General features: G+C 36.6%; 1 protein-coding gene across 22 annotated transcripts in view; it reads left to right on the top strand.

Annotated features, from left to right (window-relative positions):
• Positions 1–27,864, top strand: part of rapgef2b (Rap guanine nucleotide exchange factor 2b) — a 117,158-nt gene that overhangs the window by 10,654 nt on the left and 78,640 nt on the right. For all 22 annotated transcript variants that reach the window (XM_077247678.1, XM_077247685.1, XM_077247661.1 and 19 more), the window contains exons 2-3: positions 24,929–24,999; positions 26,383–26,439. In XM_077247678.1, the coding sequence (XP_077103793.1) occupies positions 24,929–24,999; positions 26,383–26,439 (128 nt within the window). The remainder of the gene's footprint in view (positions 1–24,928; positions 25,000–26,382; positions 26,440–27,864) is intronic.

Here is a 27,864-nt window from a genome sequence, read left to right on the forward strand (position 1 = left end):
ACCCCTTCACATTACCATGTTTATGAGGGTTCAGCACAGGTTTTATAATAATGAGGATTTAGGTCAGGTGATACCCTGGTCTAAAAAGTCTCTCTTAGCCCAGACTGATGCCTCGTACTCTTGCCCTTATTGTTGTGAAAAAGCATGTCAGTAGTGCAAAGGCAAATGTTCATAATTATACAAAAACGGTCTATTGCAAAACATAATGAGCTACCTTGTCTCAATGCGTAATACAAATAGTCTACTGATATATCGCAATGGCCAATATTATAAGCTGATATTTTTTAATTTTCTGCATTGACTGATATGTTTTTCTGCTTGGCCATTAAGTGTCGTGAGCGGAACTTTTATTTTGACAGCGCTGAGAACCCAGCGCCTGTGCAGACACGCCACTTTTATTTTATGGCCTTTGTTTAAATGTTCTGTCTAATATTTGAAATGCAAATTATATACTTTTTGTCATATACTGTTAGCAATCCTGGCATTGAGTAAATGCACATTTTAAACAAGTCTTTAAATATCTTATAAACATTTAATGCTATAAACCTCACAAACTTAGAGAAATCCAGCTGTTAGCATCTTGTGTGCATAGCCTGCATAAAAAACGTGTACTCTCTGTGTGACAGTTCGAGTTCGTCCCTAAAGGAAATATTAACTAAAATAAATATATATTTGATTGCTGAAATTGCAAGTGTTATTAACTATATTTAAATTCAATTAGTGTGATATCATATAGGGATCTCCCAGTCACGTGACCCCTAGCCGCGTGTCAGCCATTTTGACGGAATACATCCGTCAGCTACTCAGTGGCAATGGATCTATTATTAGGGGCAAAGAGTATAGAAGTTGTTCTTCTATACTCTTTGTTAGGGGTGGGCCATCCCTATTAATAGATCCATTGCCGTGGGTAATATATATTATTAGTATATTATTATACTAATGATATAATTACATAAAAACGTTTTGACATTGGGCTACTGTGTGTTAGGTAAATGCATTTACCAGTAACGTTACTGACTCTGAAGCCAACTGAGCAGTTCCACGGCTCTCTTCTCTACTCTTTACTACTACTTTAATACTGTTTCTAGTCAATGTTGTTATTTTTTTTTTCACTGCTACAATTTTTTTTTTAGAAAAATGTAGTCAACCCATACACAGTTAGAACCGTGAAAAAATGCACAATAGTTCTATCATAAAGGGCGATAGCTAAACGTTTGATTAACAAATGATTTTCTGTTTAAAACAACATCAAAAAATGTATATATATATATATATATATATATATATATATATATATATATTATCGTCGCTGCCAGATGAAACTCACGTATGTCCAAAACCGTTACTTTTCAGGATGTGAAAAAAAAAACACTGTATTTTCAAAAGCAGTTAAACGTAGCGTTGCATACTTGGTACGTCATCTTTACATGTAACCATATTCTTGCCAGTGTAATGATATAATCCACATTTGACCAAAATCGAGTTTAAATGGACATACGCTCAATAGCCTACGTCTCAGTTTATTAAATACGCTCAGTTTATTAAATGTCTCTTGCAAACTATGAAGGGACAATGAATCAATACACTGACGTGGCAATGCTAGACTGATACTTTGTTTGCACAGTCCTATCGTAATTTTGTGAATATATAATAAACTTGAGAACAGTTGTCAAAAACAAACGTTTGCTGATACTTTACCTCACAGTGTTATTCGGCTATCCAATGCTGAGCTTCCAGAGTTATTCGGCTATCCAATGCTGGGCTTCCAAATGAAACTTCACAAAACCGGCGAGATGCCTCCACAGGGTGGGAGATACGCGGCGTGATTGACAGCTTTGACGCTCTAGCGGCAGGTACACAGCACCAGAGAGTAACCTTGATGGCAATGGCAAGAAAATGGATAAGCAGGCTACATAATCAAATTCACAAATATTACTCCATTTAAACATTATTCAAATACAGAGGCTACTGAGTTGCTAAAACAATCTTTGTAAAATAATACACTTGTTTGTTCACAGTTTGAACGTTCTTGTTTCCATTTGTTTAATTTCAAGATCTGAGGTGAATTATCCATTGTTGCTTTTACAGCTACAAAGCTGGGAGCACTAAATTATATTCAGTCACATTACACGCTTTTAACATTAAATAAAGCACATAAGCAGTACCTGAGATTATCATTGTCACACTTTGTGTTCGTTGTTCCAGCGCGACGTCGCAGAAAAACGTTTCTAAAATAGAATCGTCGCACACAAACTCTGATTAACATGGAAAAGATACCTTTTATCGCGTCACGGCGTCCCGGCGCTAGGGGTGGAACGGTACATGTATTCGTATTGAACCGAATCGGTACGGGCGTCACGGTTTGGTGCACGAATTTACACGTAGAATACACGGTATAAAAATAAATAAAACTCTAAATAGCGATAAAATTCGCTCAATTTGTGTTTGGTCTTAACGCAGCATATTGAACAGACTGCGATGTCAATATTGCAATGCTGGACTGTGTGTGTACACGCGCGAGAGAGGGAAAGGCGCGATCGAACTGTGTGTGTGTGTGTGTGTGTGCGCGCGCGCGCGCGAGAGAGAGAGAGAGAGATAGAGAGAGAGAGAGGGGGGCGCGATTGAACAGTGGAAACAAAAACATACTCCGTAAACATATAATTCAAACTGCAAAGTGTTTACATTTGTGTACACTCGGAATAAAATACAACATTGTGCTTTTGTCACACTCTCTTGTCAAACTGTAACCTACAACTATCACCCAACCAAAATCGCACCCACGGACACACACACACACACACACACACACACACACACACACACACACACACACACACACACACACACACACACACACACACACACACACACAGTAGTACTTTTAAATTACACATTCTACATTGATTAAAAAAAGAAAATCAAATGTGGTTTTTAATGGTAGCCTAGTATTATTTTATACGGAAATCAATTATTTATAAATCAGATGAGAATAAAGTTAGGGTTAATTAAAATTAAGAAAAACAAATATATTGATCTGAAATATGGCAAATTAATTTTAAATTCATTCAAACATACCAAACATATCGCAAGGTCTTTGTCTTTTTCTTAATTTAATTAATAAACTAATTAAATTATATAAAACTATTGTCAGTGCACTACAAATAAACTGGTTCTATGCCTTTATTAATAAAACTTATTAAAAAAATACAAGGCTTAAGACATTTATAAAAATGCCTTCTGCATTTTTGTTTTGCTTTTCACACCATTGTACCGAAATCGTACCGAACCGTGGTGTCTGAACCGAGGTATGAACCGAACCGTGACTTCTGTGTACCGTTCCACCCCTACCCGGCGCGTGTAGTTAGGACAACGTGTAAAACTGAAAAATCCATTGCAGTCGACAACTAGAGATAGCAGTTCGCCGGTTGCTAATGCTAAGCTAGTGATATTTGTAATAAGCCTGAAAATGCACAGCACAAATTGTATAATAGAGACGATAATAATTTGTTTATATAACGTTTCATTAAGTTTTTGACTATTTTGTACTGGCCTATTTAGAACATTATAAATCTTATAATGAGCTTTTTCTTTCCCCTCCCTTTTTCTGAACTGATCTGTATTGCATGTGTTGGGTAACCATCTCAATCTCTATTTTCTCGCTTGACTGAAATGTGGCTAGTTACATTTTCAGTGTCTTTACAAGTGCCAAGAACTAACAATAACACACCAGTGGTGCTTACTAATCCAGACTAATCGAATTCACACTGGAATTTCTGACAGTTTGACTTTTGTTCTGCTCTCCTACTTTTGCACAAGGATGGAAGAGCTTTGTTGTCCTCCGGGAGAGCGTTAACCTGGGCTGAACCTACGGATTGATACCCCATGCCATTCTGCTAGTATCCAGATTAGACCGGCTGCTCTTTCCAGATGTATCTCTTAGATTGGTGAAATAAAGCCTCACCTCAGTTTACCAGGTTTAGAGAGGCTTCCTCTCAGTCCTGCTCTCCATTTCTGTGAGCTGAGGTAATGTGTACTTTTGTCTGCCTCATGGACACTGATGGCAGAATCTGTTACAGATGAGTTTCAAACAGTTCAACAATCTCAGTGAAACAGTACAGTATTCACCTTTGACCTTCACTAATGGGAAACAATTGAAACATCCTTTGCCATTACGTTAATGAAATATCATTACAAAAAATTGAGTTTGTACTGTATTTAGGTGTAGTTCACATTGCTCAACCTCAACATTTGGCAAAAAGTTAGTGTTTTCTATTATCGTTCTAATTTTCTCAGTATACATTTACAGTACAGTATTTGGGTAAGGCTTTTTTTAAGTGTGGCTATTGTCCAAAAGACACAAATTTCTAGACTTTTCTACTGAGGAAAAATTTGGTCTCAGATCTTGTTTGGTAAGCTTTGCCCTGTCACACTAAGCACAATTGTGTGACTATTTTTGTCCTAATCCCCAATGTCTAATAAAACCAATTAGCTTAAGCCTGTCTTCACTGGCCTGTTTGTATTTGATTAGTAGAAGGCTTTGAACTAGGTTAGGAACAGGTGAACAGGAAAGCCCTCCTGTTGGCCTGATCACATACCTCTTGCTGTGTACGTAACCCAGATTTTCTTTTACAATAGTGGCTCATAATAATTATCCATACAGTGACAAGGTCCACTGCAAATTTCAGAAACACTTTTATGATACTTCAAAGCCTTCAGTAGCAGCTGATAAATCCCTGAAATTAGTGTTTATGGCATGTGGTTAAGTAGTAAAGTCTCAATGATTGTTAAAAGAAGTAGCTTCATTTGTTTGTTTAATTCATGCGGTCCGTAATATCATCTTGCGCTATTATATTACATATCTGTGATTATCTTGTGATTGTCTTTTCTGCACATGACGGCCATCTCTGCTTCTTGATACCTGGGGGTCCGAGTGCAATTGTCTCACTGCGGTTTTGTGTCAAGAACATATTGTTCATTAGCATAATTACCAGTGATGTCTAATGGTTAGCTTTTATAATCTGCATCACCAGTGTCCGTTTAGCATTATGCAAATGAGAGCGGCATATGTGATTGTAGTAAGAGCGAATGAGGGCAGCCATTCATCAGGATGGACCCCTCTTCACGTGGGCCCCTTCAGCTTTGTGTCACCAGTGTGGTCTCAGTACAGTGGACCCCTGTGGAAATCAACCAGCACTTGTAACAAATAATCAGCATCACTCTAATTATTCTGTCATGTAGAGGAGTCACTAACTCCATTGGACTCGTTCAGTCGGTAAAATGAAAATTTAATTTTTAATTTTGCTATTTTTTTTTTTTTAGCTTGGCAATCCCTGGTCGTGGTGTTTTCATTGTGTGGTTGGAATTAAGGCTGCACTATATATATATATATATATATATATATATATATATATATTGTGATGTGATATGATGATATACATATATATATATATATATATATATATATATATATATATATATATATATATATTGTGATATGATAACAATTGATCTTCCAAAAAATGTATCATTCTAGAAAGATTGGGGTGATTCTGTATGGAAGTGAATCTGCATAGAAAATAAATTAATTGCAATCATAGATAAATACAATAGAACAAAGATACAAGTGAAATAAACAGTGCTTTAGCCTATGTTTTTCAGGTAAGTTTAACAGTATTGGGAAACTGAATAATCATACGTAAAATAAAGCTGCATAGGATTAATGTAATTAATCTTTGTTAAAGCTACAAAAGTAATTGTCTTTGTAATTTGTTGTTTGATTAACATTAATTACTCAGACAGCAGCAGGAATATTAGGCTGCTCTCACTTTAAGAGCTAATGCACGAATCTAATATAATGATACACATCCATTTTTCTTTCTTAATTGTTTGTTCATTTAAACCATAAGCAAAACATTTTTTAACATAATTTTGTGTCTATGTGTCTGTTCAAGCTCAAATAGATGTGAATTTGGTGTCTGTGCGCAACAAAAAACAGCACACTAGTTCAGAATCTCTTTTGCGCCTTTGTGAGCTCAAATGGATTAAAATCGTTTGAATGTGTGAACTGACAGGACCTAAATTGGTTGCAAATGAAAATCTTTCACTCTATGATGGTTAAAGTATGCAATTAATCCGAGAATCGCATGCGTTTCGAACTGTGGCGCCTGGTCTGTGTGGATCACAGTATCAACTAGTTGACGTTGCATATTCTGCGATGTGTTTATCGTGGATGCGCACATCGCAATATCAATGCTAAAATGATATATCTTGCAGCCCTAGTTGGAATAAATAGTGTGAATGTCCTTCAAAATTTCTCCTATAGTGTTACATTAAAGAGAATGGTCCTACACAATTGAAAGAACATGAGTAAATTTGTGAGCGAACTCCTTTAAATGTTAGTGATTTATTAATTAGCATATTGATCAACAATAAATATTGGTTTTATACCTTGACTGTTCCCATAACCCAGACATGTCTTTAAAAAAAGCTCCAGAGAAACTCTGACATCAGCTTCCTTTTTTTAATTCAATTGTGGGCCAACATCCTGAGGATGGAGCCCGAAATAGCATGATGATTTCTTCTGAAGCCTTCATTGCGAGCTTTCAGGGTGGTATCACACAATTACTATGTAAACAGGAAAGTGAGCACTGCGTTGACCAATTAGGTGAACAATTGGAAATGGTAGAAACGACTCTCTCTCAACAACAACCTTTGTTTTGCTCAGTTCTTCGAAACAGTTTTATGTAGTAAATGGTCTTGGACAAGGACACGATTACAAATTACAATTCCTAATGTAGTTCATGAGTTGATACTAAAAACTGAAATAAAAGAAGTAGTCAATGTGCATTAGAAATTATACTGCTTAAGAAGTAAATCAATAGGACAATTCAGAATTATTTTAATGAATCAATTCATCTATAAATTGTTGTATCCCTACTTTTTATTTTTATGTTGTGGAAAGATATTTAAACACTGTTGTAAATAATTTTGTATTCAAACATTGCGTCATGTGTTCTCTGTTAGATTCCAGTTAGATTCCAGTAGATTCCAGATTTTAGCTTTAGATTCAACCAAATTATACCATTTTAAAAACACTTTTGTGAGTTGGTTTGATTTAAAAACAATTCATCTCTTCATTTGAGTCGGTTCATAGAAATACTTATTTTACATTACTCCTTTATTTAGTGATGTATTTAGTTGAACTGTCATTTATCACTATGCATTCAAATGTTGCTTAGATTTTGTCCGATTTTTTCCAATAGAGTTGGGTTTTTAACACCCAATTTTAACTGAATTAGCAAAAAGATTAATTTTAGAAAACAATGTTTGTGAATCGTACATCATATACATAAGAGGTGAATGCAAATGTCCCATTGTTATAACATCTGGCAGTACCACCACAGGCTTGTTTTACACAAAAATAAAATAGCCATACCTCATAAGCTAATTTTTCTCATAGACTGGACAAGGCTAGTTGACCCAAGCTAAATGTATTAGCTGTATGAACTGTGATCTATTTGAATGCAGGCATTCCTGTAAATGTCTGCGCACTGCTTTTTTAGGATACACTATACCAGGGCCAGGGTTTTCCTTTGCAAATATTCCTCATCCAATTTATATTCTGTGCCTCACATTGTCTTCAAAGGAGGAGCACTATGGACCCCACAGGCCTAAAATATGCAGCCAAATACTCTGAATGCTCCGAAAAGAAGCTCTTTGTCTTGGAGTTCCCTAGCAACCAAGTGAACTAGAATGGCTGGAATAGAATCGCCCTACAGAGGGAGAGACTTCAATTGATCCGCTATTGTCACTCGCCTAAACACCGGCCAGTAGCGGTGGAGGTGTTTTTTCTTCTTCTTTTCTTTGAGAGGTTGAGGGAGTAGGGTGGGGGGAAAAGATTGGCTCAGACACGGGCTGCAGACGCAACACTGTATGTAGCCCTTGGCTTTTAACTAAGACTCGCTCCCCCTCCGCTGACCGGGATATGCGACATCATCACAACTCAGCCAAGTAACGTTATTCCGCCTGTGTCAGCATCGGTGGTTGTTCATTTAATTGTCGGGGGAGAGAAAGAACAGTGTGCCCTTCCGTATCTCAAGCTTGTTTTATCCAATTAGTCCATCTGCTATTTGTTGATGAAGTTATGTGTCAGAAGAGCACAGCGATGATGGTGTCTGAAACGAAGGACCTTACAGCGCCCTTCCTGTTGTGGTTTATTTTGTGCCAAATCTTATTCTTTAGGGTCATGTTGATTGTTGTAGGATTGTAGAATTGCAGGATTGTTTTGCTGACATCTTAAGAGCTAGTGGACTATAGGAATAGCCAAAATTGAAAATGTTATGTCATTTAGGCCTACTCGCACTCATTTTGCTCCCAGTGTTGTTATCGTTAACAAAAAAATAAATAAAAAAGAGTTTTCAATAATTGAAATGAATCTGAAATAAAAAATACATTTGAAAAAAATATATATATATATATTTTAAAAATAAAATACGTATATACTAGCAAAGCTCCAAAAATGCTAGAAATAATTCATAACAGTAATTAAAATAGTTCATATGACTCGCACAAAGCTATTGAATTCATACAATAGCTTTATGTGAAGAAGCATTATCAGTGAATACCGGCTTAAAATTTGCTCTTTTTCTCAAACAAAGCTATGAGATAACATGGAAAATAGTCATATAGATTGCTTTTATGGTACTTTTATATTATTTTATTGTCTTCTTTGGAGCTTGGATACATTTAATGCACTCTAGAAAGAAAATGATACGGGGTCAGAACAACATAAGGGTTCTTTGGGTTCAAAAATGGTTTTTCTTCGCTGAATGTTTGAGTACCATTATGTAATACAACAGGGATCGGAACAGAAATTTTTGAGTTTGACACTGAGAGAGCATGTGCAATTCTGCCTGGATGTTTGGCACTGATCCCAGTCAAGGCGTGCTTTTCATGTGGTTGAGTGTTGGTTTTTAGAGGACATCGTTGTTTAAACTATTATGGACCATCTATCCGTGTGGTTTCAGGGTGATTTGTGGTTTCGGGCCATTGGGAAATATCTCACTTTGTATTGCAGTGCCTTATCACTGATGAAAGAGCATAGATAAAGTCTGTCTTGCGTTATCTGGTCACAAGTTTTCCAGCATCAATTCAATCCTTGTATTGCAGCAGAGAAATAAGTGTCTGCTTTAGTGAACAGAAATGTGACCTCATGACGTTTTCATTGTCATGACATTTGATTGCCCATCGAACAGCTAACACACAACACAGAACAAGGCTAAAGTTATCTTAACATATCGGACTGTGACATCAATTTTAAGTTTTCTTTTTATTCTTATACCAGGTTTGTGTGCTGAAACGGTTTCTTCTCTCACTGCATGACATTTATTAAAATATCCTCATTTAATTATTCTCTTCATCTTTCGCATTTCATCTGATACAGCAATGCTCCTGGAAACCGTGAAATAATGATGAAGGCAGCTAACCACTGATGTAGTTCAAAAGAATGCTGGAAGCAGGAAGGATTGTTTTTGGAAGGAACTGTTTTAACGGCTCATCTCGTCCTCGTTGGCTGCCGCCTCCTTGTTCTGCATTATTTAACACGCATGTTCTGCTGTGTGATGATGGTGATGCTCACAGATGTCGGGCCTGTTAATGAGACACTTTCTCTGCTGTTCTGTCAAAGTTCAATATGGTTTTGGTAGTTTATTGGCAGAGGAACACTTTCATTGTTTTTTAAAAATTCAACAACTAATGGTTTACATTTGAATAACCATGTGGTAGTGCATATTTTAGTTGAATCAATGAATTAAATGTTTTTTTTAGTGGAAGTTACTTTTGAATTACATTATTTTCTCTCTCATTCGTAACTCTAAGGCCTTACAAACCAAAATGATTAGTTATAATAAGGCATGAATGGTAAGTTTTTCAGTCAGGGACTAAAATGGTTGCAAATGTGGAGAAAAAAGACATTGCAACAACAAATTAAAATCAAGTTGTCAATGGTGAGAGTTAGCTAAATATCCCAGAGGTTGTTGGAATGGTTTACTCAAACTAAAACTTTTAAAAAGTATGTTTGTTTGTTGAAATAAAGCTGAACATTAAATGAAAACTTAACTTAAAACAAATGAAAATTAAAAATGTGTACATGGCAACTTGGCAAGTTTAAGTTGAAGTAGTAAAACTACTAACTGAAATAAAACAAACTAAATTAAAAATAAATGTAAATTACTTAGGTTTTTTCAATTATGCAAATCTCATATGACTAATATGAGTAGTAAAATTACTAACTTTAGAGTAAATTCTTCTTTTTGTTGAAATTTCAGTTGCATAGCGCTCACTGCAGTGCATGTCCAATTTGATCAAATGACTCTTATGAACTGGTTCTTTTTAATGAGTCAGATAAAAAAGATTCACAAAACGGTCTATAACTTGCTTGCTCATGTTTTGAAGCAGACTGCTGTGACTTGTACACCAATTTAACTCCGTATTAATGCGTTAAGTACATTCCCTTCTTGTTATACCTTTAAACAAGTTCTCCTTTATCTTGACTTGTTTGGGTCACATCCTGCTCTGTATTTTTCCTTTAACCCATTTTTTATTTGCAGCTTTCACATGCATGTGTAATATAAAACAGCCTCATGTGCAGTGATTGAAAAACGTTCTGTCTACAAGCTGATTCGCCTGTCCTTTGTGTGTCGTCTTACAGAGGCGGGTTGATTAAGCTCACTGAGGTTTACAATTTTGGACACTGATTCCATAATTTCTTCCCTTTGCAGCTACATCTGTATGAATAATGCTGAAGCATGACTGACCGTGTTTCATCACAGCTGTACAATAGTGAGGCGTCTCAGAATAGTGTTTTTTTTAGCAGAAATAGCATCTAGAGATTGCAGCTGCTTCAACTCTATCTCAGATCAACTCTTGACTCGACAACAGTGAAGTGTTGTTAATTATTCACACTTATTTGCAGCATGAATAATGCAGCCTCTGGCAGGAATAAGGGCTCCAGTCGCTAGCTCTGCACTAACAGCGCGTGAACAAACAGCTCGAAAGGTGTTGACTCGACAGCAGGAGGTGTTGGAGTAGAACTGAGACCCAGAATCGTCTGCCTTGTCATCACTTCCTGTTTTTGTCTTTCTAATTGGTCCTTCGCGAATAAATTGGCTTCTTCGATTTAGTTTTTCTATTTGCTTTCAATAATTAGTGCATGCTTCCAAAAGAATCATGTCCTACCGGTAACGGCTATTTACATCTAATGTAAGGGGATGGATGCAAGCTAGATGAGTTACAGCATGTGATGTGTCAGTGTGCCAGCTGCTCGGCTGTCAGAAAAAAGGCCTGTAGACTGCTGCAAAAGCACCTGCAGTTTAATCACACATGCTACTCAGGAAAGATGGTCTGTTGGCTGGTCTCCTGCTGATTTACTTTCACATTGACTGACAAGACTGGTGGGTTTATTCCCCTGTGAATTACACATTGGGACACAGATGAGAATAGTTGTAAGTTAAAGGGTATTTCTACATGAAATAGGATAGAGTGTGCAGTGGATCTTTTGAAATTATAATTTTTTTTGACTACTCCTCGATGTGCCAACTCTATCTCACGACCAATTCGTACGAATTTGTACGAGGGATTAAAAAGTGGCTAATTTGTACGACCTCACTCATACGAATTTGTACGATTTGTCTAAACCCACGTGATGGGTAGGTTTAGGAGCAGGGTCAGGGGTAGGTCATTCGTACAAATTCATACGAATTGGGCAAAAATCGTACTAATTCTTACGAGTGAGGTCATATGAATTCGTATGAATTAGCCACCTCGTAAAATTCGCACGAATTGCCGTGAAATCGGGCTGGATGTGCTGTGAAGGCAATTTTCATAAAATGTGTTTTTTTATACTGTTGCATAGAAACTGCTAATTTTGGTCTGAAAATGTAAATTATAAATAGTGGTTCTCAACCAAGTCTTAAAATGATGATTTGCAACATTAAACTAACATAATGTTTTTGAGTTTATTACATACCAGAGGTACATATTGTAATGAGGTATGATGTTATGGCAAGAAGGAGGAATTATTAATAAAATAAATAAACACAAAACGAAAGTAAAGGTGGCAGCCCCTCACGGATTTACTGACATTTGTTAGGAAATCCGTTTCAAACATTACAATGGAAATGCTAACTTTTGTTAACTCCACAATAAGTAAATACACCAGCTTATTACTCCTCAACAGCGATGCTCAAAAAATTTGTCATTGAATCATTCATTCAAACTGATTTTTTAAAAGTTATTCATTCAAATTAATTAAACATTTTTAAATAGACTTCAGCAATTAACATTTTGTCAGAACCTCTAGTAAAGTACATGTTATTTTGTTTAGTTGTCTGTTCAGAATCGTGTTTCTCAATTTATCCAATTGTGCAGCTCTAATGAATAGGCATGCTAACTGATAATGTTCTACAACTATTATTGAGCCCCTTGGACTGAACAATTTACACACATCTCCTAAGGGGTGAACCTCTGGCGGTTTGGTTGTTTTAAGCGTATTTTATCCACACCAATGAACACGAATCATTAGACCTCTCCAAACTTAAGCTTTACAGTTTTGCCACTTTAAAGCTGAAGTCATTCATCATAACAATCTGTCTTTAAGGCAGCAGGGGAGTCTGGCGTGCGTCCATCTTTTTTTGTGCGCTTGATGCGACTCTCTGTGCTTTTGTTCTTATAGGATTAGAGCTGCTAGTTAAAGACATGATGCTAAGCCATTCACATGCTCCAAGCCTTCCTTTTTCTGAGCTGCGTTTGACTACATGCATTTATGTTGGGCTATTACAATAACAATTTAAGCTGTTTGGCATCGGATGCACTCTGGGGACCGTATTGAGGAAATATTAAATGTCACCGGATCAATGAACCGTTGCCTGGCTCAAGCATTCTTGAATAAAAAAAAAAAAGCAGTACAATAGGTTTGTTGACACCGTTACGAAGTGCTTCATACAGTCTTAATGTTTTTATATTTTGAAAGTTTAGCTGACAGTGGGCCCTAACTGTTTCCAATACTGTTGGGACTGAGCCGGCTGTCGACGACTGTGTATTCAGTTGCTAATGCTAGTGAGTGACCTTGTTTTTCTTTGCAAAGACTCCACCTGGTGCTATGTGCTGTTCTATGGATAAAAATACCCTTAAGGGCCGCACTGTCAATAGGGTCTCAAGGACAGTGCGGAGAGAGCACAGTTGGCACGAGGAACACAATGACACGCGCTTTTAAATGCCACAGTGAGTGATCTATAGATTGGCACGTGCCCTTGTGGTAGTTATACTGCTGACCTGGCTTAACAATGCATGCTGGAGACCTTACATTAACATAGCCGTCTGATCATGAAGATGTGCCACATACTGTATGCAGTACCTTTGTTCTAATTCTTTGTGGTATATTTTTGCAATGCTGACCAATTATTTCTCTTTTGGATGCAGTACAGGGAATGTTGGCACACTTCTTGAGATAGACGAATAGCAGTAACACACCCTCTTTAGAGAGCCATGCATGACCTCACGGGTCTCTTTGGCTGTCGAGTTGACGAATCACTTGAGGCTAATTAAAATGTGCAGACACCTTTTTTTGTGGTCTGCCTGAATTTGTTTGCTTCTCTTGCTAATTGTTTGGCATTTTTGTCTCGGTGTGCTTCAATTCACCCGTATAAGCTTTTATTTATTTATTTATTTAAACACATTTTGTACTTTAACATAATTTTCTAAAATGGAAAGGTTGCAATAAGGAATGTATGCGGTTCCTTTGCTTAAAAAAATATCTATCTATCTATCTATCTATCTATCTATCTATCTATCTATCTATCTATCTATCTATCTATCTATCTATCTATCTATCTATCTATCTATACACTGACATATTTATCTATCTATCTAAAATGTGTGTGTGTGTGTGTGTGTGTGTGAGAGAGAGAGAGAGGGAGAGATAAAATATGGTTTACAATAATTTAATAATGAATACATGCAATTTATTTAAATAATTAAGCAACACTGCAGACAGGGTATTAAAATAAATAATATTAAATATTTTACGATTATAATGTGAATATTTAAACAATAAACACATACTATAATTTCTTGAATAATATTAATAACAATAACAAATAAATATAATTTAGTCAAATAGATAATATAATTTTTATATATGATAAATAGTGCTGAGTGATCATCTTTTATCTATAGATAAATAAATATATTTTGCTTTCATAAGACAGACCCTCAATTCATCATGTGTGTATAATTCCAGGAATCTCGATCACTCCTCACGGCCACAAGCTCTGTCATGGGATCTGTGTCCAATGGGCACCACTGCCTCCATTTACTAGATCCATGACAGAAAGAGGTCAGTTTTAGTGCTCAGCACGGGTCAAGGCTGACCTTCAGGACAGGCACCATGTGTCCTCCTTAAACTGTATGTGCATTGTTGAAGTGATTGTTAAACACCTCATGTCATGGCACATGAAAATAGCTGATCTCCTTAAAGGGCCGGTTACAGAGCTGACAACAGAAGAGCAACGTGTAGGGTGAGCAGATTGGTTTGCTGACAGAAAAGCCCATTTCTGTGTCTCATGTTGCATTATATGGACAAATCCATGTTATTTATACAGGAAGTTACATGTATAATTTGCTGCAATAAGCTGGCTTTGCAACCTGTTTTCCAACAACACTAATGGGATGGGATGTAATGTGACTTGGAAATCTATAAATAAAATGGTTGTTTTTTCTTGACTGTTTTCAACATTGATAATGGTAATAATGTGAATTGAGTATATTAGAATGATTTCTGAAGGATCACGTGACACTGAAGTCTGGAGTAATGATGCTGATAATTCAACTTTGCCATCACAGGAATAAATAACATTTTAAAATATATTCAAAAAGGGGAAAACAATTATTCAGGGTTCCCACGGGTCCTTGAAATACTTGAAAGTTTGTGAATATGAAAAAAAGATTTCAAGGCCCTGGAAAGTTTTTGAAAATAAACAGACATAGATTCAGGTCCTTGAAGGTGCTTGAATTTATTTTGTGCAAGAGGTTTTCTGTAAAATATTCCATATTATTCCCTCCGGTCCGCTAATGTGTTATCTCGTCAACACTTCATGGCTTATGCTTACTAGCTTGCTTGATTTACATTAGTTTTTAACGCATTTACGCGTTACCTTAAGTGTTTCCTGCGTGAGGTACTTTCTGTTGTACGTTGCCATGACGTTGACGCACGCAAAACTGTAGCAATGTATCTTACAAGGTAACACAATGTAACCTTGCTCTCACGTGAAATGTGTCCCCACATTAAGTCCTTGAATTTGAGGGTATTGGACCTGGAAAGTCCTTGAAAGGTCCTTGAATTTGAAGTTTACCAAGGTGTGGGAACCTTGATTATTGTAAATTGTAATAATACTTCACTATTACTGTTTTACTGTATTTTTGATCAAATAAATGAAGCCCTGGTGAGCAGAAGAGACTCTTTTCGAAACTTCAAGCTCCCTGATAAAGCTGATGTGTCATTTCTTGTGTTTTAAATGTCTTTTAAGCACATTTTTACATTTATCGAGGAAACAACCAAACACACTGGCTGTGTTTCAAAACGTATGTACATAGATAGAATTTGAAGACATCGTAGGCGTGCTTCTGACACGAAGACTGTTCCAAAATGTAGGCGGCATAGATGCCCTCTTTTCCTCAAAATCTAAGGCAGAGAAGGCAATACCAGAATGTTCTATAGCAAACTGAGTGAAAAAAACCCAAGTTGGCTGACAAATCGAGAGAAATGTGGATTATAAATGTTAAATTCATCACTATAAAGTGTTGATAAAAACAAATCTGTCTAATTAAAAATACACTAATTGTCCAGTATTTGAGTGTGCTGCATTTTTATGCACATTAGAGTATTTGTACACAAATGTTTTTTTTTTTTTTTTAAATAAGCCTCTTCTACTCTCTAAGGCTGCATTTATATGATCAAAATACAGTGAAACAATAATATTGTGAAATGTTATTACAATTTAAAATAACTGTTTTCTATTTGAGTATATTTTAAAATGTGATTTTTTTTTTCTTATTTAGCATTCAGTCGTCAGTTTCACAGGATCCTTCAGAAATCATTCTGATATGCTGATTTGATGCTCAAGAAACATTTCTCAGTATCATCAATGTTGAAAACAGTTGAGCTGCTTAATATTTTTGTGGAAACAGTGCTACTTTTTTCAGGATTCTTTGATGAATAGAAAGTTCAAGAGAACAGCAATAATTGGAAATAGAAATCTTTTGTAACATAAGTGTCATTACTGTGACTTCTGATCAATTTAATGGATTGTTGATTAATAAATATATACATTTTTGATTAAACAAATTCATGCCGACCCCACGTATTTGAACGGTAGTTTGTCATTTTAAGGTATAGATCATTGTGTTCGCTTAGAAACATGCTAATAGCAAACTCATTTTTAGTTGTTATGAGGTGATGTTATTTTAAAATCAATTATCATGCAGTTTTAAAAGTGTCTTGTGCATTTTAGGATTTATATCAATATAGGCTTTTTGTCGACAACACCACTGTGATGGACCAATACTCCATTTAAGTGTCCATATTTATGGTCATTATACATGAAGGACATTGCATTAAGAAGACGCTGATTATGTCTGCATGGTCACTCCTCTCTCTTTGGCTGTGGTGTCTAGATTTTGATTGAACCATTGAGATACTCGACAAACCACTTTTCTGCTCTGTTTGGGGACTCTTAAGGCTAGTTACCCTGCCAACAGTGCAATTCAGCCTAAAGTTGGGATGACTGTCCTCCTCGGACTGATGGTTTTTAGATACCACCTGCTCAGACAGCTGTTTCCAGCACGGTTTATTGCTATAGAGGGAAATCATTGGCTCTGATCATGTAGATACTTGTACTATAGTTGCCATGGTCACAGTGATGCCTTCAGTGGAATGTGAAGAGCCTCTTGACCCATTCAAGATGCATCGTAATGGGTTTCATTCAAGATGTTGGGCTACAAAGCTGAGAAGAGGCATTTTATATAGCAAAAGCTGCAAAACACTTCAGTTTATTTCTGCAGTCACTGTCTTGAAAAGCCAGCATACAGGCTATAACAGAATATATGTACAAAGTACAAACATCTGCATCAGATCGCACATGTAAAATATTACCAATACCATATTAAAATAAAACTGTGCTTTTTTACAGGGAGTTCCTTATATAATTTGCTGCGTTTAGCTGGTTTTGCTGATCTCTTGATTTTCACTTGGAACATTAAAAAAGTAGTTCACCCAAAAATGGAAATGATTTAATCATTATTGTCGTGTTGTTATATATTCATGTTGTTCCAAACCAGCAAGACTTTCTTCCAAAAACAGAAATGTTGAATAATGTGATGATTTTCTGAAGCAATATATATATATATATATATATATATATATATATATATATATATATATATATATATGTATATATATGTGTACAGTGCTTGAAGTGGGGGGAAAAAGGTGCCGGTACTCTCTTGCACTGGCAAATCATAACATTTTTCTACAGTGAAAAACAAAACTTGGAGATATTGCTGGTACAACAACAATTTATTGTTATTTATTAACATAAATGTATTTAAACAAGTGTGTGTGTGTGTGTGTGTGTGTGTGTGTGTGTGTGTGTGTGTGTGTGTGTGTGTGTGTGTGTGTGTGTGTGTGTGTGTGTGTGTGTGTGTGTGTGTGTGTGTGTGTGTGTGTGTGTGTGTGCGTGCGTGCGTTTGCGCGCGTGTGTGTCTGTGTGTCTGTGTGTGCGTGCGTTTGCGCGCGTGTGTGTCTATGTGTCTATGTGTCTGTGTGTCTGTGTGTCTGTGTGTGTGTGTGTGTGTGTGTGTGTGTGTGTGTGTGTGTGTGTGTGTGTGTGTGTGTGTTTGTGTGTGAGAAAACGGAACTCCTTCAAGTATGCAAGTCCAAAAATACATTTATGGTGAGATACTATACATTTTATTTAATTAAATGCATTTATGGTAAGATTATTATATTTTCATGTCAATCTGTGTTCATTTTGACCACGAACCATGCGCTGTAACTTTAATTCAGCACGTGCAGCACAGCAGACCCGGTGTGGAAACGATCTCTGCACTGCTGTATAGGCTACACACCGCTCCTGGAACGGATCGCCGGAGCGCATCCGCGTGCAGTGTGAACGCTCTAACCTGTTAATACGGGTGCGGAAAAAATATGCACCACATACGCACTGCAACAGTGTATATGTGAAACGGGCTTGACACTGACGCTTTTTCTGTTAGTGGTAGAGTACCGGCTACATGCGAGAAGTAGCGGTACGCAAGAAAAAGTGCAGGTACGCTTAAGAGTAAAATGTAGAAGTGCCGGTACTGCGTACCGGTGAGTACCGCCCCACTTCGAGCCCTGTATGTATATATATATAAATAAATAAAATATTTTTTTCTTCTTCTGAAGTTATACAGTATAATTTACTATACTTGATTTATTGGCATTTTCTCTTTTATATTAATACATTAATGCAATAATTAAATTTTTATAAATAATACAAATATTTTTTTTTATAAAATTTACATTCTTATTTTGTCATTGTGGTCTTCATTCACCAGTTTTCAGTCTAATGAAAAAGAGTGGCCAGGATATTCTTCAAAAATAGTTTTGTCATACAGTTTTTGAATGACATTAAATGTGTATTATATATATATATATATATATATATATATATATATATATATATATATATATATTAACATGTTTCCAGTGCAAGAAAACATAAAAAAAAAATTTCCACCCTAAAAGTAAAAATGACCCTAAGCAACCAATCAGAATATATGATAATTAATAAAGAATTATATCAAGTGTTATATTGAAGCAATTATTTTGGTTGGACTATCCAGACAGACAAAATGTCCTGTCGATTGTCATGGTCGGAAAGGGCAAAACTCTTATGGAAAAGCTATACGCTCTCTAGGCTACGTTAACATTGTCATTTTTTTTTATATATTGACAAGCGCATTAACTCACAGGTGTGTGTCTCGAAATGTCCCGTTCAAAACAGCAACTTTCAGTAGCGTCTCAAAATCCGTCTGTATGAACATGCAACAGGAGTCAAGCCTGTTTTCTCTTAATTAGCAACAGTGACCTAAGTAATATCAAAGATGGCAGACACCCGCAACGCAATGCAGAAGCAGCTCCGGTGGAGAACAGTGACTGGATGTAAAACCTTCAGATTATGTGCAGTTAATTTCTCCGTCACTGTAAATGACCTAAAGCAAAACCCCACGTAACACGGTAGAGCAGAGCGGCTCTCTCGCACTGTTTGTCGTAAAAGAGAAAAGGCTGACCAGTCTGGTTACGTTTACACAGCTTGGGTTTTCCGAGAATGTGGTTGTGAGTCCTGAAAATGTACTGGTGTGTGTTCGGTTACAGAATGCGGTTGTCACTCAAGCAAATAACTGAACTGTGTGTACGTAACTGTATTAAGGACTCAAATACAGGACCGACAACTGTAATCTCCTGCTGTGAACAAGGCCATAATCTTTCTTTTGTAGTCTCTTTTGTTGTACATCTCAAATTTGCTGTATCATAGCTGAGCTTCTTTTGTGGAGTGTGCAGAACACTTTTTAAATAGGCTGCCGCTGTACAGGTACAGTCTCATGGCTTTGTTCATTGAGTTTCACTAAGGCTTTAGTCAAGGCTGCTGTTAAATAACTACTGTTGTTTGCTTAACTTGCCAGTTTCATCATTAATACTGTACCTGGTCTCAGCGGTGTTTGTCGCTCAGCTTGTTACCACGGCACCCACTGACTCCCACGAGAGTTGCGCAACCAGCGAAGGCTGAGTGCCCTGCGCTTCACATATTGTGTTTGACCAATCACAAAACACAATGGTCCCTTTGTCACTAAGTACTCTGGGAGGAAGCAGTCACAATGCAGAAAGAGAGTACAAAGTGAGCGTGCAAACCTATTGGCGTTTTACTGTGAACCTGGCATCTGTTGGAAAACAGTGCCAGAGGCTCAGCCTTTTGTAAAATGAAAACATTTTTTTTTTTAAATAAGTGGTGGTTATTGTAGTAGTAATTTCTTCAGATTCACCCTTTTTCTTTGTGTAAACAGTGCCCACGATGTGTTAATGATTCAGACCCAGAATCAAGATGGTTTGATTATTATGGCAATAGTGAAATTTATGCTTTTTTTTTCATGTCAATATTGTTTGAGCTAACTAATAAAATTCATAATCGTTAAAATATGATGCAACTGAAAAATAACCACAAGCATTTGACTTTTTAATGTTTTTTATAATGTTTTACAAACTCCCATTTTTTTGAATGTAAAACTCATAAAATACCAATGTTATATTAGTATTATTTAAATACTATTATAGTGTTTCTAAATATTTTAAATTGGGTTTTATTTTAACATTTTCAATTTAGATTTTAGCTTGCCTTTTTTGTGCTTTTACATTTTTAATTTTTTACTTAAACTTATTTTAGCAACATTTTTAATTTTCATTTCAGATAGAAAGTTGATGGTAGCCATTGGCTTCCATAGTACTTATGTAAACTCATACAGGTTTTGGAACCACATGATGATGAGTAAATGATATCAACATTTTATTTTATTTTTTTGGTTGAACTATCCCTTTAACAATAAAGACAGTAAAATAATTTTCATTCAGAAATCAGTTGCAGCAGTCAGGTGTTATAAGTCCGAGCTTGTAAGTCGTTTACGGTAATTATTTTTGTCATGTTATATGTTGTTTAATGGTGTGTTCACACCGAACGCGAATAGAGCGTCAAATACGTGTCTATTGCGTCTAGTTGTAGACGTTTGAACATTTGCTCGAGTTCGAAATTTTCAACTTGCACGGAAGACGTTCGCGGCAAACGCGTCGCACAATTCACGTCATTCGCGTCTTTGCACTGACTTTGTATGTAATCTACTCTCGCAAATAATTAAATTCGCGTTCGGTGTGAACACACCATAAAGGTCCTTTCACACTGGACGTGATTTTGACGCACGAATAATTTGTGCGATGGTTTTATTTTTTGATCAGCTGTTTGTGTAACAACAGAACGCCACGCCAAACGCGAATGCTGCGGCGAATAAACGACTTTTACTTTTTTATTCGCTTCGATGTCTATTTTTTTCTTATTTTTACATTTGCGGCGACAGAAAAGGCTTCAGCCAATCACATAAAAGGAAACAAAGCTGACATCACAGCAACAATGACGGATCTTCTGATTGCTTGTGTGTCGACGAATCCCGTTTTGTTTGAGAAACTAACAAAAACTACAACGATTTGAAAGACAATGTGTGGCGTAGCATTGCCAACCAGCTCGGTTATCACTACTGTGAGTATGTGTGAAAAAAATTAAGTTTTAGCTCCTGTGCAAGATTAGCATACTCCCCTTCATACTCTTCATACTCTTCTTTAGATTGGGGGCACCCAAAACCTTCTTTTCTGTCTTTTAAAGAAAAGGAAAAGCTCGTCTTCACTGGATGATGATGATGAAGTGTCCATGTTTTCTCAGCTGTCGGCGCGAAAGTTTTGGAATTGAAGCTCTGAACGTCACAGACGTCGCAAATTCACGTCACGGCTGATGTCAATGGTTTTGACGTGAACTATTTGCATTTTCGTTACGCGTCCAGTGTGAAAGGGCCTTAAAGGCTGATTTATACTTCTGGGTCGGACCTACGCCGGAACCTCTACGCTATAGACTACGTGTAGGTTTTCATTTATACTTCTCTGTCGTTGTGCGCGTTGACGCGCAATTACACATGTAGAGGGAACATGTGAAACCCGAGGGAGGGGTTCTAGCAGACCAATCACAGCGATTGCGTCCGCATAGAATTGACGCGTTGTTACATTTTTGGAGAGGTGCACGTCAGGGTACCCTGAAGGGTACGCGCGCTACACAAAGCCTACGACGTAGCTACGCCATGAGTTCGACGCAGAAGTATAAATTGGGCTTAAGACATGAGTTAATTTAACGCCGTCTCTCGTGATGCTTTGCCGACTCTGCTGTGTGTTTATGTGTTTAGAAGGAGGCGTGGCTTTGGAGACGCTCTGAAGGGAGGGTGGGATCTTAAGGCTGATTTATACTTCTGCGTCGGACCTATGCCGGAGCCTCTACGCCGTAGACTACGCATTGGTTTTAATTCATACTTCTGCGTCATTGTCCGCGTTGACGCACGCAGATGGAGCATGTGAAACCCGAGGGAGCGGTTTGAGCAGACCAATCACAGCATTTGCGTCCGCGTAGAATTGACGCGTTGTTACATTTTTGGAGAGGTGCACGTCAGGGTACGCCGAAGGGTACGCGCGCTACACACAGCCTACGACGTAGTTCGACGCAGAAGTATAAATTGGGCTTTATGCTTTCAAAGCTAGCTTTCTATTGCTAGCCTCTCCGAAATTACCTACCCTACAATACATTTAACTTACAGTATTGTTCTTTCAGTTTTTGAGTAAACTTAACTAAATGATTATTTCAGCTAAATTTTTATAAGTGACCAAAAATAGTAAAGATCTGCTTTGTCAAAGCTCATCGTTTCAACACTGTTCATTCTCAGTGTGTGTTTAGAGCAAAGTTGTAGTGGACTCATTATGAACTTCTGGCAGAGTGATAAATAAAGGAGTGAAAACTCCTCATGAGGACACTGGGGCTGAAAAAATGGGGTTCTGCACATTCTTTCCATGTTGAATTTAGAAGTAATATTTGAGGGGGGGAAAGAAATCCACAGTGTTCTGGTAGAGCTTCATTCCAGCCAGTTGTGGCGCTGCCGCTGAGAGGTGCAGAAAGAGCTGGACATGAGTCAGTGAAATCTTACACCGGTATGACATCTAGTGGAGGATTTGTGTAGTGCACACCAGCTAAAAGGTCCTTTGTCATTGTCTCAGCCTTATTGTTCTTTTTTTTGCTTGCTAAAGCAAGCATCATTGTTCCTATTGCTCATATTTTGGTTTATAGGTTTGAACAAACCTCTAGGCATTAAATCGTATGTGTAACGTCCCACACTGTTTGTGCTTCTGCTTAGATGCCTCCAGTCATTTGGCTTGTTAAAGTGAGGTGAGGTGTGCCCATTTTTCCAAGCAATCGGACTTAGTGCACCCCAGCAGTCACCCAGATGACCTATAGTGTGCTTGAATCCACTCACAAAACCTTAGCAACCATAACACCGCATAAAAAAATTAAGGTAAAAAAAAAAAACAGGCACTAAAATGAAAATAAAATGACTAAATCAATTCAACAAATCTAGCAAGCATGGTAGTGCTTTTATTTTTTTTTACTTTCTTAAATTGCATTCTTATTTTATATAGCCTTATAATACTTTAATATGCGATTGTGAATTGTGGAAAATTATAAATTGACTATTTAAAAAAAATATGTCCTTTGTTTTTTTGTTATTTGTTTGTGTTTTATTTTATTTTGTTTATTACTTTTTATTGTTTTTCCTGTTAATATACCCTTTCCCAGTACCATGCAATGTACTGCTAGTAACAGCAGGGGGTGACAAATAATCACTTAATCGATTTTCTTATCATCAGCCTCTTTTGACACTGCAAAAGATGGAGGTTACCATTATATTCCAGTACAGTTTGTCCATGTGACCTTGCATAACCCTTGTATAAGAGTAAATTTACCTCCCACAAACATAGGGCCAACAAGATGGAATTTAAAAGGATAGTTCACCAAAAAAAGAAGATTCTGTAATTTTTTTTACTCACCCTTCAAGTTTTTCTAAACCTGTATGAGATTCTTTATTCTGTTGCAGACAAAAAAAGAATATATATATATATATATATATATATATATATATATATATATATATATATTGAAGGATGTGGGTAATTAAATAGTTGAACTTCCATATAATAACAAAAGAATACTGATAAACTCAATGGGGACCAGCAACTGTTTTGTTATCCCTTTAAGATGCCTTGTGGTTTATCCTTATGGCCAGTAGTCCGTTTTCATCTTGTCTGAAACCTCACCCCCTGTATCTCGTCATATTTAAAAACAAATGACCAATAAAAAACATCTTTCCTTTTCTGGCCCACAGTCTCACCTGACCAGTACAGTTTTCTCTTATTCTTTCTTATTTATCTATCAATCACATAAGTCTTAATAGAAAAACAAGGGGGCGGAGGTTTACTTGTGCTATATCAGAAGGCAAATGTTTGGTGAGCTGTGTGTTTGCATTTGTGTTCTATGTCATACAGGGTCTCTCAGTTCATAATCAAGTGAGTCTATGTGCGAGCACAGAACCTCTTTTGTCCTCTTTGCTATCCTAGCATGCCTTTGTGAGCACAAAGGCGGCCCAGTTCTGGCGTCAGTGCTCTTTTGCATGTGGAAGGGGACAGGACGCGCTGTGTGCTCAGCTACATGGACACTGTGACCAATTTGTCTGAAGAGCCACTTGTAGATATAGCAAGACTCTCTCTAGTGAAAGGACCTGTTTAGGGACCCGAGACTATTTGTTTAGAAGTGTTTGCACTGTACACCTATAAATGAGATTTAGTTGATATCAAAAACAGAATGAGCTTCAGAATGAGCCATAGAAACGAATACATTAAATGTTAAACTGATGAGATTACTCTAATCACAAATGAGTGTTAACTACTGACAATTTGAGATTGAGATAGGAGAGATTGGCTTCATGTCATTTATTTTTACAATCACTGTGACTAATCTATATTTTTGTAGAGAAATGTCATGTTGTGTAGCTGCATTTCTCCATGTGTTTTAAGGCCATTTTCTCTACCACACATTTCCTATTGAAATAAATATGCTCTTCCCGTGCTGAGAATTCTGGGACAGTGTGTGCTTTTACAGATGAATAGACTTTGATCTTTTCTCTTTCTCTCTCAATTTACCTGCAGGACCTGGAGATTGTTTATTCCTACTTGCATGGAATGGAGGCGCTGTCCAATCTCCGGGAGCACCAACTGAGGTAAAACTGAAGGAAGGATTTGATAAATGGGTTGGAGAAAAATGCACAAATGTTTTTTCAGGTCAAGCAGGTGGTGGATGGTGAGTTATAAATACAGATGTGTAAATGATAGACAGATGTGCTGTGAGATTATATGTATGTATGTGTGTGTATAGTCAAGTCAAGTCACCTTTATTTATATAGCGCTTTTTACAATACAGATTGTATCAAAGCAGCTTCACAGTGATAACATGAAAATAATATAACAGAGTTTGTTTCTAAAAGAAAATTGCGTCAACGTCCACCTTAAGTAAGGCAGATCAATAATATTATTGAATATTAAATGTCCCCAACTAAGCAAGCCAAAAGCCAAGGCAACAGCAGCAAGGAACCAAAACTCCATCAGGTGACAGAATGGAGAAAAAAACCTATCAAAAAAACATATGAGAAAAACATATATATATATATATATATATATATATATATATATATATATATATATATATATGTATATGTATATGTATATGTATGTATGTATGTATATATATATATATATATATATATATATATATATATATATATATATAAAAAATTTTCAACAAAAAACTACAATTACAAACCAAATTAAGTCTGAAGTGTTCTCTTAATCTCTTTAATTACTATTTAAGTATATTTGTTATTCAGCAATGTTAGCTTTTCAATAACAGTTTTGGACTATATTCGATTTAGCTAACTTATATGTCAGCAACTGCTGCTGGGCAGTTTTCTTGTATTGTTGTCTGAACTCTTAAATTGCTTTAACTACCTTCCAGCTTCTCACGTATGCACAAGTGGACATACATATTTTGGGGTAAAATACTTTGCTACGTGACCATGCAGTTCTAGAACATTCCTAACCCTACCTGACACCACCAACACCCCTTCAGGGGTCCGTACACATCTTCGGGAATGTGTCAGATGGACTTGGTTGACTTTCTACTCTCCAACTGAGCTGAACTTTATGGAATATCTTTTGAAGAATGTTTTTGTCCTCTGGAATGTTTTGCTCTGTGGCAATACATCCGAGTTTGCTTAAACAGCACTCCTAGCATAAACCAACATCGAAATATGTCATTCACAAACAAAGTATGTTTTTGTCCTTGCACTGTTCTTAACACAAGGCAGCCTGTTTGTTTTTCTTTTCAAACACAATGCCAACCATTCCTGAATACCCACAAGGGTTTTGGTCCTAAAATCCATTTCGATTTTGGTTTCACAACATGAACTGAGGGATTTTTCATAATCGCAGACAAAAATATGAGGGTACATTTGTTTCTTTTGGAGCTGTGTTGTTTGGATATGTCACTGATTACATGTTTCTCTCTCTCCCATCCCTTTTTTTCTGTTTTTTTATTTTATTTTTAGGATAATGTGTGAAACCGTACGCTACGAAAGACACGAAGCCAACGAAGTGCTCTATTAGTGAGTAACAACCTTGTTTTCCATCCAATTCCTTTGTTTAAAGCCATTATGTTTCTGTAAGCCTTTGTAGGATGTGCAATGCATTACCACAAATAGTCTTCAAAAATCGTCACTCCAGAAGCGGTGATAAATATAACCCGCTTTTCAAAAGTCTTATCAAATTACATAGGTGAGATGTGAAAGCGCTGAAGCAAAAGTGTTATATTCAGTGCTGCATGAGCCTTCTGTCATGTTATAATGAGTATCCTAGTAGCTGAAAATGGCATTTTGAGGAATACAGGGTTTCTGGGTGATACACAAACGGCTATTGATCTACAACATCTAAGATACTGACCCACTTTAGATTCGCCCTTCATCTGAAGAGCATGGCATGTGTGTTTTTAAAAAAGTCCCCACTTGTATCCTCTCAGCACCGTTTGAAGTTAGTGTTGGCATTGTCTGACACCCATCGCTTCTTGCTTTTTTGGTCCTGGAGTCCAACACACATAAACGCACACGCCCAAACACATATATATATTCCCTCGGGTGGATCCAGACACTCCCCTCCAATTTCACACTTCATTTTTCTTTTCTCTTGAAGGAGGATGAAGTGTGGGCGCTTCCTTCCGCGGGGTCACTACCCCCTGTTCATAAAGGGGAACATCTCATTTACTCATCATCTCTGATAGCATCTTGTCTATTGTGCCTGTGTAAGAGTGGAAAGTTGCTGCACTGAACTGTTAATTACTGCTGCTGAATTAGGTATTCTCAGGTCAATTGATTACATGTAATATGTGCTTCTGTTCAATAGATTTGGGCATATCAGATTAAATAGTCCCGTCCAGCCCCAAAAGACCCAAGTTAATTCTGTAAAAAAAAAAAAAAACACATGACAAAACATATCCTATATTTTAACAAAATAAATTATACAATAATAATAATAAATAATATAATAAAATATATGTATTTAATAAAATAAAATATATATTCTGCATTTTGCAGAATATTCTAGCTGTTGTTTTTTCAAATAATAAAAATGAAAAGGTCAAATGCTGTTTAGCACTAAAATGACCAAAAAGGATTAATAAATTAGTTTATTATACATTATTTTATTCCAGGTTTTCTAAAGCCACATGACTGTATGAGGACTACAAATTTAAGTTATTATTCACTGAATTTTTTTCTGTCTCAAATATGGCAACATTATATGTTTTAGCAATTTTGACACCAGTGTCAACAAATGACGTTTCATGCATGTTTTATGACGTCTGACGTCAAACCTTATACTTGAATGAAAAAAAAAAAAAATTAATGTACACCCGGGCAAGAATATACAGTTAAAAAACATAAATGACCTCTTTAATGTTAAATTTTTTTTGAGATCAGAGTGATATTGCAGCAGGTTTCTCTGTGTGACTTAAGTGTTGCTGTGTATGGGTTTGTGTC

The sequence above is a fragment of the Siphateles boraxobius genome, unplaced genomic scaffold (genome assembly GCF_051911475.1).
Source record: "Siphateles boraxobius isolate OS27281-9 unplaced genomic scaffold, OSU_SipBor_1 3, whole genome shotgun sequence".
In the NCBI taxonomy this organism is placed as follows: Eukaryota; Metazoa; Chordata; class Actinopteri; order Cypriniformes; family Leuciscidae; genus Siphateles; species Siphateles boraxobius.